This window comes from Eleutherodactylus coqui, chromosome 6, assembly GCF_035609145.1.
Source record: "Eleutherodactylus coqui strain aEleCoq1 chromosome 6, aEleCoq1.hap1, whole genome shotgun sequence".
In the NCBI taxonomy this organism is placed as follows: domain Eukaryota; kingdom Metazoa; phylum Chordata; class Amphibia; order Anura; family Eleutherodactylidae; genus Eleutherodactylus; species Eleutherodactylus coqui.
In genome coordinates, this window is record NC_089842.1 from 145,096,360 (window position 1) to 145,114,896 (window position 18,537).

Consider the following 18,537-nt stretch of genomic DNA (forward strand, 5'->3'; position numbering starts at 1 on the left):
TGATTTTGATTGTTAAATGGTGTTTTCAATGTGATAATGTCATGTAAGATATAATAATAATGAAGTTGTTGATAATGTGAGAGCTGAGTGTCCCTATTACGGGAAGGATATCACAAGGATGCTGCAGTTATCTGTAGTAGTCCAGCCACAGTTAAAGCTCTGTTTATCTTACTCCATCACCTCTCCCTGATAAGAGAAATTCCTGAGGGGGGGTTGTTAAGGTTGGAGGATCAAGCGACTGCAGATGATTGGAGTAGTAGTAGTTGTGTGAATCTTAATGTTATGCAGTAAATATTGTGTATAGAGAATGTTAATAATTATATGAGATAGAAAGACTTGACCCCACGATAGATAAAAGTTAATGACAAGTCCTCACGCTGTGATGAACGTAAAATGTGTGATTAAGCTTCTTCACTGTACCTACCCCCCACAGATAAGAGATCCATGTTATACATTGAGTTTGCTGTTTCCACCTGTGAGCTGGGACCAAATACCTGCTGTTGCCTCTGATCCTGGGGTCATGCTTGCTTCGCGCTACCTGGTAATGGGACCAAGGCAGACTACGGGAGACTGCCTGAGGGATGCTGTGCGGAGAGGAGAACCGTAAGGGCACGCTGTCTCTGGGATATGGCCTGAGCTACAGAGAGCACGCACAGACGTGTGGGGGTTGTGTGGTGACCGGGCCTAGAACAGGTGCCAGGTACAGCCCCTAACGGGATTGTGCTTGGTACAACTGATAATGCCTGTGTACCTCATGACCTCCGAGGGCAACAGCAAGGGCCGTGTCTGGAGAACTAGGAACACCTCTCCCAAAGGTTCCTCTGACCCATCGGGGTCCCAAGGGGGGTACCGGACGAGTATGGGACGAGAAATCGGATAGCTGCAGGGGGTTTTGAGTCTCTTCTCGTATGGTGGGTAACAGTGAATAAAGATGTAGACTGGATTAATTACACATACTATAACCAACAGAGATTTGTTAATTATACAAGAGATGCAATCAAGGGCCTAGAGGAACAACTAGGACCTACCTCACTCATTGCATGGCAAAATAGAATGGCTCTTGATATGTTACTAGCAGAAAAAGGAGGAGTTTGTAAAATGATTGGAGGATATTGTTGTACTATCATTCCTAATAACACTGCACCAGATGATACCTGAGCACTGGAAGGGTTAAATGCATAATAAAATGAACTAGCTGATAACTCTGGAATAGACGATCCATTCACAGACTGGTTGGAAAACTTGTTCGGACACTGGTCACAAGTCATATACTCCACATTAGTCTGTGTCAGTATTTGCCTCCATTCTAGTACTCTGCGGTTGCTGCTGTATCCGAGGACTGTTACAAAACCTTATTATTAACACTTCCATCACCAAAACTATGTTCCAAAATATACAAGATGACGAAGAACAAGATCACTTACTGGGTCAGGTGACCACCTCTTTCTGACAAGTGATGGGTAAAAGTTCTACGAAGAAAGACTCTATATATATATATATATATATATCAATGTAATGCTTTTATATGAAATAATTATATACTTAGTCTTGAAGTGTGAACCCAGGCGTCCTGGTAATAAAGCTTCAGGCCTCAGCCAGGGGGTCTGTGGTAGAGTCATTATATATGTGTATTTACTATTATACTGTGTTGATGTATTGATCTAAAGTGGGGAATGTTAAGAAAATTGTAGATCAATGTATCAGTTAATTATTCTATATTGCATTGTAGAGCATGATACTGGTATAAGTAGTGAAAGGGTTAAATATAACCCTTCTTTAGGCCTCCATGTCTTCTCAGGAAAGATGATAGTCTACTAGACCCCCCATGTATGCATATCTATAGACAGGAAGCTATACACTACAGGGGGTAGGTCTGTAAAGCATTACATGCATTCCTTTCTCCTGAATTCATAATGGTCTCAGAAAAGATTCAGGGGGCGCCGGTGGTGAGCGGGGGGTTGCAGAGGGGAGTGGGGGGGGGGGAGAGAGAGAGCTCCCCCCTGTTCCCCACTGCTACCCCCCGCTCCACCACGTCGCCCCCCGAATCTTTTCGTCCGAGTAGTCAGTTACTCGGAAAAAGCGGTGCTCGAGTGCAAAAACACCCGAACCGAGTACGCTCGCTCAGCTCTACTCAAAAGCCATTGGTTTAACGAATTTTGAGCAATAATCATTTCGTGTAAATGGGCCTTTACAGAGGGGCATTTTGGTGATAAGCTGTAAGCTATCCTGTTTAATATTTTCACAACTAAGCTCCTTATGTTTCTGGCTTCTGATGCATACATGGCGAACCACTAAGCAGTATATCTGTAAAGTATACTTACTACTGACTTTCTTACATCAGCCTATTTGGACATTTCTGCTCTTGTTTTCCAGGAGAGGTTCTGGCCACCACCATCCAAGGAAGTGAGGAGGATGTGGAGCTGGCAGTCAGCACGGCAAGGAAAGCCTTTGAGAGTTGGAGCAAACTGCCCTGCCATGTTCGGGCACGATACCTGTACAGGTGAGCATCAAAAGGAGATCCAACATAGGCAATTAAAATAGACCGTTCTTATATGTAAAAGGTTGTTCACTAGAGATGAGCGAGTATACTGGCTAAGGCACATTACTCGAGCGAGTAGTGCCTTAGCCGAGTATCTCCCTGCTCATCTCTAAAGATTCGGGGGCCGGCGCGGGTGACAGGTGAGTTGCGGCGGGGAGCCGGAGGGAGAGAGATCTCCCCTCCGTTCCTCCCCGCCCCCCGCCGGCCCCCGAATCTTTAGAGACGAGCTGGGAGATACTCAGCTAAGGCACTACTCGCTCGAGTAATTTTCCCTTAGCAAGTATACTCGCTCATCTCTATTGTTCACTTTGGGCAGTCCTGTTTTGTAAGAAGGGTCCTCTGACAGTAAGCTGTGATTACATTTTCCCCTGCTGGGACTCCAAGCAATAACATACCTGGCAGTAAGTGTTCAGTTCCCCTACATGGGTTGTCCAGCCACCCAATTGGAGAAGAAAAAAAATAACCGTTTACAGCATTAAAAAATAAGTACATTATTCCTCATCATTCCTCTGCTGCTACCTGGTTCCCCCAGCAGTTCACCCAACTCCAGTGATGCCGCCTCGATACGACATGTGACTGCTGCAGATTGGTCATATGTTGTAAAAGGTTAAGGAAAATATCTCATATGTTAGGAGTACACAATGAGTTGATTTAGTGGATTTAGCATATAAAGAAATGGTATCCATTATTCTTCGTATAACTTCAATGCTATTGATGTGGTTCTATCTATTGGTTTGAGCTAATGCTGAAACTGCTCTCCAGCTTCATCAACAGTTTGTAGAACCATAGATGAGTTTCCTGTGCAGTCATATACACAGAGATCATAGGGCCCAACTAAATATCCTTGTACCAGAATACAAGAGTAGACTTTTATCACCTATCCATAGGGTAGATGATGAGGTTTCACTGCTGAGACCCCCATCAATCCTGAGAACAGGGTCCTTATATCGTCCTCTTCTCCTCACTTTGATCTTGCTCACTACCGCTCCATTCATTCCAATAGGACTGATGAAAATGGCAGAGTACAAGAGCTCAGTTATTTCCAGCAGTCCTATTGAAAATGTATATACGTAGTGGCACCACGCATGCGTGACCGCTGCTCCCTTCAATCACTTCCTTGCTGTGGGGGGTGCAATAAGATAATTCTGTCTGCATGCAGTCACCACTAGGGGGAGCTAACTACAAATGAATCTGTATACAGTGAGCCGTCTCTAGGTGTGGATGCAAAGTAGCTGCTTTAACATGGAACGCAGAGGAGTAATTCATTGTGGGACCCCCTCCCACGCTGCAGCTGCTTGTCTATGTCCAGAAGCCAGCTGCCATCAGTATTACCATACTTCCTCTGCTTATTCTAAGACTGGAGCTACAGACTGACATTTTTAAGCTAAATAATATAAATTTAACCAAATCTATATATTTTTTCTTATTTCCCAGCATAGCCCGCACCGTGCAGAAACACCAACGGTTACTGAGCGTGCTGGAAAGCATGGACAATGGGAAGCCCATCCGAGAGTCACGTGACTGCGATGTACCGCTGGTGGTTCGCCATTTTTATCATCATGCTGGTTGGGCTCAGCTCAGGGATACGGAAATGACAAACTGGAAGCCTCTTGGTGGGTCGGATTGGTTATGCTGTAGTGGACTACATTCCAGTTACATGTGATTCCTGTATTAGTTATTTGGTTCTTTCTTGGTTATAGGTGTTGTTGCCGCTATCGTTCCCTGGAATTTTCCACTCATGTTACTCACCTGGAAAATATGTCCTGCTCTAGCAATGGGTATGGTCACCAAATTATTCTTTGCATTGGTGTACTATGTATCAGATCACAATTGGTATTTACAGCTCATGTGTTTATGGACGTTGGATCAGCCCCATAGACTTTAAATGGAGCAGCACCATATGTGCTTGACCGGTGCTCCATTCAGCTGTATTACTGCTCCAACGGGTATGTTTAGAAAGATCTCTTTGGTGCCTAAATAACAGTTACAGTAGTTAAAGGGGTTGTGCCAAGTTATAAAGTTATTCCCTATTTACAGGATAGGGAATAACTTTGATTAGTGGGGGTCTGACTTCTGGGAACCCCTACCAATCCTGGGAACAGGGGTCAAGTAGATTCCAGAGTGAATAGAGCGGAGGTCGCACAGACCAGTGGCTCCATTCCCTACTACACTGCGGAAATAGGGGGGATACTGGTCCCCCATCCTCAGGATCGGGGAGGATTCCAGCAGTTGGACCTCCAGTGGATGGGTGAAAATTGAAAAACGCGTCTTGTCGCCGGAATACCCCTTTAATAGTTAAAACAGTGATCATGGGTTCAATTTAAATTGGAATACCACTTTTTATGTGTCTTATGATATAAAGACATGGCAGAAGTGGGGGATCCATATATCTCCTATAGTCTCCAGAAAGCAACGTTGTGGTGCCCGCTTGGTAAAACACCTTTGCCCCTTGGCTAACTTATCTTTCATAGTTCAGGGACTATGGATAATCTCTACTTCTTTACTTCTCACTCTCACGGTTCAGGAAATACTGTAGTATTGAAACCTGCCACATACACACGGTTGACGGCGCTTCTTCTGGCGGAGATCTGTGCCGAGGCCGGCCTGCCTCCCGGAGTCTTCAACGTGGTTACTGGTAATGGAGCGTTTGGGGAGAAACTGGCTGTTCATCCTGATGTGGATAAAGTAGCGTTTACCGGCTCCACCGAGGTAATGACCAAGGCTCGACAGACATGGCATCAATCATAGAGATGCAGCAAGTACTCGATCTGACGAGTATTCCAGATTTTAGTTGAATTTCACGTTTTCAGATCATTTTGCTCTTTGTAGCTAATCGTTCACTCATTCACATCTAGCATCAGACTCAGGTCTGGTCTCATACATTTTATTTACTGCGGTACCCAGTTGTCAAAGGGGCTGTCTAGTTGTAAACTACTGATGGCCTATCCACGGCATGGAAGTCCAATAGAGTAGACTAGCAAGGGGTGAACCACGTGGGACCCCCTCTGATCAGCTGTTCATTGACCTAGTGCACTCTTTTACTGAGCAGATTTCTGCAGGAAGCAGACAGCTCTGTTCTCACTGCTGTGGCCAGGCTTGGTATTGCAGGACATTCACTTAAATGGAAACTTTGCCTGCAATACCAAGTCTGACCACTGCAGTAATAACAGAGCTGTCGTCTTCCTGCGCTTATCGGCTCAGTGAACTACTAATTGGTGGGAGTCTCCATTGATCTTCTGTTCTAATCAGTAGTTTACAACTCGACCACCCCTTAAATATGTATTCTCTAGATATAGGAAATGTGTCTGCAGTGTTGAAATGTGCATATTTATGTCCTGTTGCAATTTTTTTTTAAACTATGTGCCACGGCTGCATGCTGTGGCTAGCCCATGGTCACATATTGTCGCAACAAACAAGATGTCATCGCCTATAAAAGACCTCTCTGTCTGTACAACGTCCTTGCATATAAGGATGTCCTAGAGAGGACCTGCCGCTTCAGACCCCCTCTATGAGCCAGGGCAGAGAGCATAAAGCAGCCGCTATTTGCAATAGACTCTAAGTAATTGTGTATTACATTATCACCCATTTCTGTGAATGGGCACTCTGATACTATTTTTTCCTGGCTGTTTGCGTTAGAGTAGAACGGACTGGATTAGTTGATTGCTAGAGTGGTTTCTAAAATCTCAGAGCCAGGGCTTGTAATCGGTGTTAGAGACACAGTTTACAATAAGGGAAACCTGGAACAATCACCTACTGACTCCAACTGATGTTGCCATGCAACGGCCCAAACTTTTTCTGGCCACAACTCGGCAGATGGTGTCCTCAAATAATGACTTATCATGGAGTCTGTAGAACAGCGAAAGGATTACAAGCAATACTCTTCCAGCCATTGCTGGAGTTTCCCTTTGGAATAGTTGGCCTCTCTTCGGTGAACATACAGTTTATTAGGAAATTGCGAATACAATTCTATAGTGTATTCCTAGTATCAATATTGGGATCTAGAGGAGCTCCATTACTTAGTTCTTTGGTGTTCTGTAGATTGTAAGGATGGCCTCAGTTCCTATATGTGGATAGTAAACATGTAGGGTAACCTTCCAGTTGCTTCTTTCTTGGGAATCACGGTTCTGTATTGTCCACTTCTTCTAACAGGTTGGACGCGTTTTACGGAAAGCAACAGCCGGCACAGGCAAGAAGTTGTCCCTGGAGCTCGGTGGCAAATCTCCGATTATTGTGTTTGATACAGCGGATCTGGACAGTGCAGTAGAGGGAATTGTGGATGCCATTTGGTTTAATCAAGGCCAGGTAGGTTCACATACTACACATAACTTTCCATATGCACCTGAACTCGCATTACAGGGGTGAGCGATGTTATCACCTGGGTAAACCCCTTGAGTGGCACGCCCGGAAAATCTCCGTGGCTTGCTGCACGGACCATGCAGTTAAACCCCGGAAGGCTTCCGTGGACAGCTCCAGTGCTGAAATGTACTGAGCACTGAGATGTCCGCTGAATTTCTGGGGTTTTTACTGCATGGGGAGTAAAAGGGACTCCCTGCAGGAAGTAAATAATCCCCTCGCACAGCTGTCACAGTTGTGACAGCTGTGGGATGGGACCGCATAGCACTCCTATTGATTTCAATGGAGCCGCCGCTGCCGGCAGCCCCGTTGAAGGCAATAGGAAGCTGGCTGACCCACAGTGATTTTCTGGGAAGGACTTAAAATATAAGCCCTTCCCATAAAATCATTTCTATCAAGTGTAAAGAATAAAATAAAATATATACTTACCGCTCTGTGCTGCCGGGGCTCAGGCGCGTGTCTCCGCTCAGATCCCGGTACTGTCATCATGATCTTTCAGCTGGAGAACATAATCAAACTGCCGGGAGGGGACCGCATAGCACTCCTATTGACTTCAATGCAGCCGCTCTGTGCTGCCGGGGCTCAGGCGCGTGTCTCCGCTCACGTCCCTGTACTGTCATCATGCTCCTTTTTGAATTCTATGAATAGACCGAGCGCTGCGTGTGATTAGCTGAGCGCTACGCTGTCCCATCCCGGCAGTTTGATTATGTTCTTTCAGCAGGCGGGGATTTTAAATCCCCGCCAGCTGAAAGATCATGATGACAGTACCGGGATCTGAGCGGAGGCACGCGCCTGAGCCCCGGCAGCACAGAGCGGCTGCATTGAAGTCAATAGGAGACCGCCTGCGGAAAGAACATAATTACAGTGCCTGGACCCAAGCAGAGACACGCGCCTGAGCCCCGGCAGCACAGAGCGGTAAGTCTGTATTTTATTTTATTTTTTACACTTGATAGAAATGAATTTCTGGGAAGGGCTTATATTTCAAGCCCTTCCCAGAAAATTACTGCGGGTGAGCCAGCTTACTATTGCCTTCAATGGGGCTGCCGGCGGCTCCATTGAGTCAATAGGATTGCTATTCTTAAGTCCCCTGGTGAGTCCCCTTCACTCCCCATGCTCCTCTGAACGCACCCTTTACTCTGCAGAGCAGATTTGAGTGGGAATAAGGTAACACTGTGGTAATTAAGGTCCCTCTATGAAGAGTGAGTGAAACTAATTCTTTTTCAACATTATTGAACCTGAGCGCAGAATATTGTTTGGCTTCTGACCGCATCCTACAGTTTTACCGCCAGATAGGACTTCTAGCCAGTTGTGTAATTTATTCCTTGTGGCGTCTTTTGACCGAATTTACTGTTGAAATTTCCTCAGGAATTCCTACAAGATTAGTGTAGCGCTGAGTGGGATAATGGCAAACAGAAAGCATAAGATTGACATTGCTGCACTGTTTGAAAGTGGCGAAGAAGAAAGCGATATCAGCTACTTAGAAATTGACAGTGACCAAGAAAATAGCAGCAGTGATGGGAGTGACAGTGGGGAAGAACTGCTTGAGAGCGCAGACATTGAGCTGCAGAAAAAACCATCGGAGGCACTTCAGCACCATTTGCAGTGGACCAAATGGGAATGTAACCCTGCAGAACAGCCCAGTAAAAAACCTTATTTTTCTGGTTTTGCAGGTGTTTGTGCACCACCTTCTTCAACCGCTTCAGCTCTGCAATGTTTTGAGCTTTTTTTCACCAACGATTTTGTACGCAATATCGTCATAGAAACAAATAGGTATGCAAAAAATTGCATAAATGATGCAGAAGAAATGGGAACAGGAGCAGAAGCGAGAATTCGATTTTGGTCGGACGTGTGTGAAAATGAGATGCGGATTTTTTTAGCTTTAATTTTGACAATGGGCTTAATTAGCAAGCCAGAATTGAAGCTCTATTGGTCCAGAGATTATATATTCCAGCCCCCTATTTTTTATGAGACAATGTCTCTAAAAAGATTTCAGCTATTACTTCGCTATCTACACTTTGCAAATAATGAAGAAGCAGACAGTAATAACCGTCTACACAAAATTAGGCCACTACTAGAACTTCTTCATAATTCATTTAGGAAAACATATATTCCAGAACAAAATATTTCCGTGGATGAAAGTCTAATGTCGTTCAAAGGAAGGCTAGCGATGAAGAAATATATTCCGCAAAAGAGAGACAGGTTTGGGATAAAAATGTTTTTTTTATGCGAGTCGCTATCAGGATATGCCTGGGACTTTTTCATTTACACTGGACAAGGGGAAGAAACACGGGATACAGAGAGTACTTCACGGAAACTGATAAGCCATGCTTCAGCGACCAAACTTGTGCTGTGCCCAGAACTTTGTGGGAAAGGCTATGTGGTTTTTATGGACCGGTGGTTCTCAAGCCCCATGCTATTCCATGAGCTGCAGCAGCATGGTTTCGGAGCCTGTAGAACCGTCGACTTACGGAGGAAGGAAATGCCTAAAAAATTGAAGTCTGCTAAATTAAAAAAAGGAGACGTACTTTGCTATACATCTGGAATTTGTGCTGCAATCAAATGGCGAGACAAAAAAGATGTGGCAATGTTATCCACATATCACAGGGGAATAATATGCAACACCCGGAAAACAGACAGAAAGACCAAAGAAGTGGTGAGAAAACCTGACGTAGTCATCGAGTACAATACAAACATGGGTGGAGTTGACAGATTGGACCAATAAATAAAGCCGTACAAATGCCTCAGGAAGAGCATCAGATGGTATCGGAAGCTATTCTTCCATTTCCTAGACATCACTCTTGTGAATGCCCATATTGTGTATGTCAAAAGTGGTGGAGAAAAATGCCGTCTTCTGCAATTTAGGCATAAATTAATTCATGAACTTCTAGAGAAGTATACGATGGAAAGGAAACCAGCCCTGGGAGGAAGACCCCCCCAAAACAGACCCACCTTCTCGTCTTACTGAAAGACATTTCCCATCTCATATCCCACCCACACCAAAGAAGAAGTATCCCAGCAGAGTGTGCCGAGTTTGTCCCGGAAGGAAAGAAACCAGATGGGAATGCAAGCTTTGTGGGAATATCGCATTACATCCAGAAGGCTGCTTTGAGACGTATCACACCAAAAGAAAGTATTAGAATTTCTTAATAGATTTTTTTAAATTATGAATTCTTTTATTTTATTTTCCAAAATTGTTCTAATCTATTCTTTCTTTGCAAAAAAATATTGCAAAGCGATTGTTCTGTTCCTAAATAAATACTTGCGTGAGAAAATTGCATTGTTGACTTATTTAAAAAACCTGCCCTCTGAGGCACGACATGGTAACAGTAAACCTGCCACTCAAGGGGTTAAACGTAAACTCTTCTTCTGGAGCAGCCATGTGTGACAGGTGGCAGATACAAAGATGGTAAAGCAAAGTATCTGTAGATTTCACTTTAATGGAAATCTGCCAGCTCCTTTAAGCCCTATAAACTAAACTTAAGGACTCGTAGTAGCTGAATCCAGGGATGGGAGTATTGGACTTGCACTCCTCAGCATTCCCCTGCTGTCAAAGCTGCGGCTTCATGCATCTCACGTACTGCTTAGGTGCGCATAGAAAAAGAGACTAGTCAGCTTCTATGAGCCCATAAGTGTAGTTCATGTGGCTCGTAGGAGCTGATGCATTCATTCCCATAATGGGAGTCGTTCATCAAAAAATGGTATTAAAAATGAAAACTAAATCAAGTTTTCAGGTTGAGCATATTCTTCAATTTTTGGTTCTTTTATTTTTCAAATTTTCCACTTCATCATAAAGCTCTTCTCCAACTGCCCAATAGTAAAGTTATGTTGGGTGCTCATGAAGGGTGTATGGAGCGGGCTCGGGAGACGGGTGCGTTCCATAGCAGGCAGTTATCAGCTGTTTCTTACAGCTTGACAGCCGCCAGTAACTGCTTTGATCAAAAGTGACCACATGTATAATCAGTCAGCAGGAGGGGGGGGGTACCCCATCGGCACCTCACGCAATGCAATCAGAGGGTGCCGATGGGCTAGCATGGCAGCCTGGAGCCTATTGAAGGCTCCCAAGGCTGCAATACGTAGAAGCCTTTGATGGACCCAAAATGGTACGAATAAGAATTGTGTAGCTCGCCCTGCGAAAAGGGAGTCATCACACAGCCCAGTCAGCAAAAAAATTAAAAAAAAGTGACCAGTCTCAGAATATGGTGACGGAAGGCAATTTTTGTTTAAGAAAAAATGTTATCAAGTTCTAAAAATATAAAAACTTTAAAAAAAGCTGTATAGAGTTGCATTTTTCACACTGACCACTAAGCCGAATAGTCTGACACTTCCTGCTCTCCTCCTCATCACAGGCAGGATTACATTGACAGGTAGCACCTATATATAGATAACACAGGGGCCACCACTCACAGTAGGGGATATCACCGCTCGCCTCCCACTGTTCCTGGATGATGACTCCTGTACTGGTTACGGAGCGGGCCCATGGAAGTCGGTGATAGAGATTTATAAATATTGGTGAAAAGGAAAAGTGGACAAGGTATCTAGTTATCCATAGCAGCAAATTAAAATGTGTTCAGACGGATAATATGCAAGCCAATGACTGAACAACGAACTAGAGTCATTTGCTTCCTGTATGTCGTTCAGCTTCTGCAGGACTAAAAATCATTGTCGGCTCGTTCACTTTTTGTTCTGTTTAAATAGCGCTTGTTCCGTGTTTCACATAGGAATGTGCGATTATTCCCAGCTAGAGAAACCAAGTCCTCTTGTAGAAAGGATACCTAACAAAAATACATGATGTTATAGCGAGCTTTCAAACCTACTAGGCATAATGAAATGGATCCGAAGAGGCATGCATATATAAACACACATACTTATGACAAGGCACAGACATGGATGTGATTAATTAATTTAAAAGAATACCACAACAGGATGAGTTGAAAAATAAATACATACTTAAATAGTCCACTGATACAGATGTGAAGGTTTTATGGTCCATACACGCATAGGAATGTGAAACACTGAGCGAGAAGTCAATGAGTGAGCCAGGCTGCACGAGCGAGCCGGTGATGATGTCCCCAGCTTGTTCACTTGTGCAAACGAGAATTGTGCAATTTTTGCTCTGTGTAAAAGGTGTTTCGCAGACGTCAGGGGAGATAATGATCAGGCATCTTCTGTTGCCAAAATCCTTTGTTCTTAGTATGTAAGCTGCTAAAAGAGGTGTCTAGCAGCGGCTTACTCCCCTCTCCCCATTCAAAACACATGCATGCTTGCCCAAGTCCAGTAGACACATATATGTGGCAACAGACCAAAAAGGAGGAATACACAAGTTCAGTGCATTTGCTGCAGGGAAAATGTCTCGCTAGTTGTGGATTCTCCAGGCAAAATCAGTTGTTTACCTTGGGTCCTGCTCCTGGCACCCCAGCAATCGTCCAATCATCCCATGCCCCACGTTCTGAAAGGGTTTGTGCATGTTGGGACAACCCCTTTAAGGTATGCCGCTAGTTGGTGATCACCATATTCAATCATGGCAATGCTTAAATATCTTCTTTTAAAACAGGTTTGCAGTGCAGGATCCCGACTTCTAATGCAAGAGTCCATTGCTAAAGATCTGATCCATAGACTGAAGCAGAGGATGTCACACCTGAGGGTTGGCGACAGCCTGGATAAATGTGTTGACATGGGAGCCTTGGTAGATGAAAGTCAAAAGAAGACAATCACCGAGTTTGTGGAAGAGGCTCGTTCAGAAGGGGCACAGGTGAGTGACTGAGTTAATGGCAGAGAATTTTATGAATGGGAATCCCTCAAAGACTTGTCCCCTCTATCCTATTAGGGAATTCTTAGAAACAATATGGCCAACATGGTAATTGATGGCTCATTACCATCCCTCAAAAATAAATAAATGTCTTGGCTCTTAGAATTCCATGTTTATCACTTTAATAACCCATAGAATGAAAGAAACGCATTATGCTGCAAGGGGAGCAACACAGACTTAAAATACAAAAAAAGCAAAATCACTGGGGCAGAGGAATCCAAACTTATTTCAAATTCTTCACTGGTAGGACCCCTAAAACTTTTAATGGTAATTAGCTAAAACCTACATGAGCACAGGACAAACATACAGATAAATGTCAAGCAAATACCACTCTAATCCTAGTTGTACAGCCAGTCGTTAGCTGGGAAATCCGAAAGTTTTAGCTGTAGAGGTAAGGCAGAACTGTGTCAATAGCACATGCCCTGCTCACCAAATCAAGTTACACCCCTCGTGTAATGATAGGATAGAGAGAAACTTAGTGGAAAAAGCCAATAGTTAGTGTACTTAGAATAAGTAACTGGTCTATATAACACCGCAGTCCTGTTAATGCTTTAACCCAAACCTTGCCATTTTTTCCCAATGGGGTACCAGATTTTCAATAAAATGTAATCCATCAAGACAAAGGGGTGTATGTATGTGTGTATATATATGTGTGTATATATATATATATATATATATATATATATATATATATATATATATATATATATATATATATATATATATATATATATATATATATATATATATATGGACTGCAGTGTCAGGCCTTAGTCACACGGGCGTTTTTTCACGCGATTTGCGCATCGCATGACGGATGCGCATGCGCAAATCGCGTGACCGGCGCCGAAAAATCGGCCCGAAAATCTGCTCCTAGCCGCGTTTCATTAGAAACGGGCCGGAGCTGTCCAGCGCATTGCATTCAATGGAGACGGCAATACAGCGGCTCCATTGAATGCAAGCGCTGCGGGCGAGTGTGGGATGAATTGTCGGGAAGGGGTTAAATATATAACCCCTTTCCTGCAATGCATCCTGAAAAGTGAAAAAATAAAAAAAATGTATGTACTTACCTGCTCCCGGCGGCCGGCCTGCAGTGGGTGTGAAGGGGGTGTGACTCAGGCTTGCCCCTGATTGGCTCAGCCTGAGCCAATCAGAGGCTGATCTCAGTCACACCCATTCATGAATTCACTGCAGGACGGCCGCGGGGATCTCAGGCTGTCGGGAGCAGGTGAGTACATCCTTTTTTTTTATTTTTTCACTTTTCAGGATGCATTGCAGGAAAGGGGTTATATATTTAAACCCTTCCCGACAATTAACCCCGCGCACGCCGGCAGCCCATTGCTTTCAATGGAGCGGCTGTATTGCCGCTCCATTGAATTCAATGGGCAAACATCGTTCTTCTTTGCCACAGCTGTTCCAGCTGTGGCAGAGAAGAATGATTTGTCTTCTATATGTTCTCATTGGGGTCGGCGCTGCTGCCGCCGGCCCCATTGAGCGCATATAGAGAAGAGAACAGGAATCGCAGATCGCAGATAGGTGCGATCTGCGATTTCTGTTCTCTAATTTATCGGACGAGCGCATAAAAAGCGCTCATGTGTCCGATACCATTGCAAAGCAATGGTTTTAAAAAATCGCCGGACGCATGCGCATGCGCAAATCGCGGCAATAAACGCCCGTGTGACTGAGCCCTCAGAGTGGTTTATTTGTGTTACTACTGGAGAGATGGTACTGTTAGACACAGGTTCTAGATTAAAGCTCTAGATTTGGGTTCTAGATACGAGTTCTAGTCTCAAGTTCTGTGTTCTATATATCAGTTCTAGATTCTAGAGCGAATCTGTAGAATCTAGGTCTGGTTCTAGGTAATTCTAGAAAAATTCCAGGCTTCAGATTCTGAATTCTCACTTAGGTTCTGGATTCCTGACCCCAAATTGTGCTTCCGGAGAATTCTTAATTTAGGTTCTGCGTACTAGGTGCAGTTCTATATTTAAATTCCAGATTCCTGACCCTAGATAGTGGTTCCAGGCTAAGGTTTCTAGATTGCAGCCTCGAAATTGAGGTTCTAGGTGCAGGTTCTGGGTTTCTAAATTTGACACGTTTCTCTTGAACTCTCAACTCCTCAGGAACCCTATATGTAAAAATACCGTAACCATCAAACAGCTTTCAAATCACTTAAATACTAAATATGAAAAAGATTAGAAGTCTAGAGTAGATTAACACACTAAAAAGGTACTGAACAGATTCTAGTCAGCACCCCAGCATAGGAACAGTAACCTCAGCTAGAACATCTAAGGTTTTAAGTCTAATAACCTGGGTTGAGCTGAACTAACTAAAAAAAGCTGACCAATTCCATACAGCGTCTATATCTGAGAATAATCTCCCTGGCTAGTTCTCCTATAGGTCTAGTGCAATAACCTAGGCTATTCTTCATCTGGACTCCTTTGCCCAGTCTAAAGATTGCAGAGCCCCTGACCCAAAACAAATGAAAATAAACAAAATGACAAAAGGAGCTAGCAGAGTCTCCAACCTGCCATCGAATTTGCCATGTAACCCCCAGCTGTAGAATTAGGATTTAGGTGGTATTTGCCTGATATTTATCTATATGTTTGTCCTGAGCTCATAAATGTTGTAGTTAATTATCATTAAAAGTTAAGTTTTAAGGATCCTAAAATACAAAATAGCAGTGTATTGCTTTCGTTCTCCTGCCCCACCTGCACCTCAAAAAAAGTTAGTGTACCCCTAAATGGCACCACTGAAAAAAATAACTCCTCCTACAAAAATAAGCCGGCCTATCGCTAGATCTACAGAAAACTTAAAAAATGTGGCTTCTTTCATAAAGTAAAAAAAAAACAAAAAATTCTTATGGCTTCTAGCACCAAAATAGGATTGATCCTTAAGGAGTTAATAATTTCTGAAGGACGACGAATGCAGCTAACACAAAATGAGTTCTAAGTCTTTCTAATAAGTGATCTGTTCTGACAGTCCTTTCTTGGTTTCGCTGTTGGTTCGTCCTAATGCAGATGTTTTCTGTGTGCCCCGCAGGTCTTCCAAGCTCCTGGCCCACTCCCTAAGAAAGGACTGTACTACCTGCCCACCCTGATCACTGGTGTGGACACCACCTCTCGTTGTGTCAGGGAAGAGGTATGCTATCTTCTAAATGATCTATAGTCCGCGCTGTACTTCACCTGTATACATGTGTTGTTAGAATATGTCGGTACATACAATAAACAGACTTTTTGATGGTTTTGTTTGGCCAGATATTTGGACCTGTCTTGGTTGCAATGTCTTTCCGCACAGCTAAAGAAGCCATTTCTCTGGGGAACACCACCTCGTACGGATTGGCAGCAAGTCTGTGGACAGAAAATCTGCCGCTAGCGCTGGAAGTCGCAATGAGGTGAATATTTTTGTATTTAAGCCTCCAGATTTCTCTTCCCGTTTTTCTTCTCTCTTCTTCATGCTTTGCTTCTTCTCTTATTCTTTCTCCTGGCTTATTAACTTTATCATAATAAACACTTAATGCCCATTTACACGTAACGATTATCGCTCAAAATTCGTTCCAACGACTGCAAATGAGCGATAATCGTTACGTGTAAACGCTGCCATTGTGCAGGCGGACATTACATTGTATTCTGCCAGCAGCCCCAACCAGAACAATGCAGCTGTATGCACAGCTGGGCATGGGATTAATCACATGCTGGGCTCTGCAAACAGCTCATAGAGGCCCTTGTACATGCAAATGAAAATAAAGTTTTAATGGCCATTAAAACTTTATGCAAAAAGATTGCTAAAACTTTCAATCTTTCAATCATTTGAAAGATTATCTTTGCGTGTAAACGGGCCTTACGTCCTAAAAGAAGTCACATACCTTAAAGTCCTAGTGCCAGATTTGGTGATTTTACTACAATTAACCCCTGTATTCTCCTCCCCTGTGCCACATTAACCGGGTTATGTAAAGCTGTTTTTCCTGGTCTTTACACTAGAGAACTCATGACCCCCAGTGTAAGGACTTCACCAAACATCTCTCCATATCTCTGCTTCCTGAAGTCCTGGGATGTTGACCTAGGGGAGTTGTATAGTAGCGTTAAATCCAGACAGACCTAAATGATGTTACTTTGATATGACAGTACCTTAACCCCTTGCCATCCAAGCCAGTTTTGGCCTATGTGACCAAGCGCAATTTTTCTAACTTTTCCATGCTTCGCTTTATATGGCAATAACTTTGGAATGCCATTACTTATTCAAGTGATTCTGAGACTGTTTTTTCATGTCACATTTTACATTCTATAAATGATAAATTTTAATTGGTATGTTTTGCGTTTATTTAGAAAATAATCTAAAATTTAGAGCAAACTTGGAAAAATGTATCGTTTTTCAAAATTTGACATTTTGACAAAATTTTCTGCTTGTAATACAGATAATCACACCACAGGAAATAGTTAATAAGTAACATTTTATAAGATGTCCATGTTATGTCTGCATCATTGTTTTTGCTTTCCTTTTTATGAGATGAGCTGCCTGACTTCCAAGATAGAGGGAAAGGTCATAGCAGTGCTTTGCCACCGTGATGGCTGCGACTGTCTGCCACAGCTATAGCGTGCCTGGAGACCACACTGATTGCTCTCCAGGCGCAGCTTTATTATCTAAGCTGTCATTAGACTCTTAAGATTGCAGGTTCTAGGGGGATTCTCTGCAAGGACATTTTAAAAGTCAATGCAGAGATAGATAAGGACTGCCTGGACTTTTTATAGTCTATGGGTGGTCCTCAAATGGTTAAGGATGAACATTCTCTACCATCCGTCTGCCCCCCATCCTACACTAGATTTCTGTGTCCCTTCCCTATATAGGATGAATGAGTGAATGATGTCTCTCAGGCCCAGGCTATTGCTGTTTACTCTGTAAGGCACCCTACAGATGGTCAACATTATTATCCATCTACAGTTGAGGGCACTTTACACAGGTAGGTGTCTGTCAGCGCTCATTACTGCCATTTGCATATGGTAGATGATTAGTAGCATGGGGATTAATGTGATCATTTATCCCTATACAGACTGCATTCATTCAAAACAGATTCCCTATTTACACAGGCAAATGTGCTAACAATAACCGAGCATTGTTATACTTTCCTATAGGATGCGATCAGCCGACACACAAGCATATGCTCGTTTCTTGGCTGATCGCAGACTTATGACCCTTTTACACCCAACAATAAATGTACTATTGTGGTCTGCCTGAGCGAATGACACCATCACCGTCTCATTCCCGCTCGTGCAACCTGTTTAGACAGGCAGATAATCATTGAGAATCGTTCACTTCTCATTCAGTGTTTCGCATTCCTATGTTGCACACTATACCCTGGCCATGTAAACCCCCTTCAATCTCTTTAACCTGCACATTGTCTATTTTCAGCATTAAGGCTGGCACTGTGTGGGTAAATGGGCACAATATGTTTGATGCAGCCGCCGGCTTTGGTGGATACAAAGAGAGTGGATTCGGCCGTGATGGCGGAAAGGAGGTAAGAGGGAGGCCTTCCTTCATTATAATGTGTGTGTATAGCGTAGGACATATTAATGATGTTCTCTGTTTCCTATTTTATTCTTTCTTAATGGCTGTTAACCAAACGACACACATTTGTGCCATATTTTTTTCAGTCCCAGTGATTTACATAGGGCACCATTTTGTGATGACCAATCTGTTTTTAAAGGGGTTTTCCCAGGTGATCACAGATAAACAATTCCCATCCTTATGCCTTTATGTAGTAGAAACTTCATTTACTTAAGGTGTGATTTTACGGATGTGACGGAACAGCCGTGTGACGCAGCCTTCACAATTCTGTATGAACGCA

The 18,537-nt window shown here is 43.4% G+C and overlaps 1 protein-coding gene across 1 annotated transcript in view; it reads left to right on the forward strand.

Annotated features, from left to right (window-relative positions):
* Positions 1-18,537, forward strand: part of ALDH16A1 (aldehyde dehydrogenase 16 family member A1) — an 83,720-nt gene that overhangs the window by 28,573 nt on the left and 36,610 nt on the right. The window contains exons 3-11 of the mRNA XM_066607818.1: positions 2,374-2,500; positions 3,974-4,152; positions 4,240-4,317; positions 5,064-5,248; positions 6,689-6,841; positions 12,444-12,641; positions 15,738-15,836; positions 15,953-16,089; positions 18,102-18,207. Of these exons, the coding sequence (XP_066463915.1) occupies positions 2,374-2,500; positions 3,974-4,152; positions 4,240-4,317; positions 5,064-5,248; positions 6,689-6,841; positions 12,444-12,641; positions 15,738-15,836; positions 15,953-16,089; positions 18,102-18,207 (1,262 nt within the window). The remainder of the gene's footprint in view (positions 1-2,373; positions 2,501-3,973; positions 4,153-4,239; positions 4,318-5,063; positions 5,249-6,688; positions 6,842-12,443; positions 12,642-15,737; positions 15,837-15,952; positions 16,090-18,101; positions 18,208-18,537) is intronic.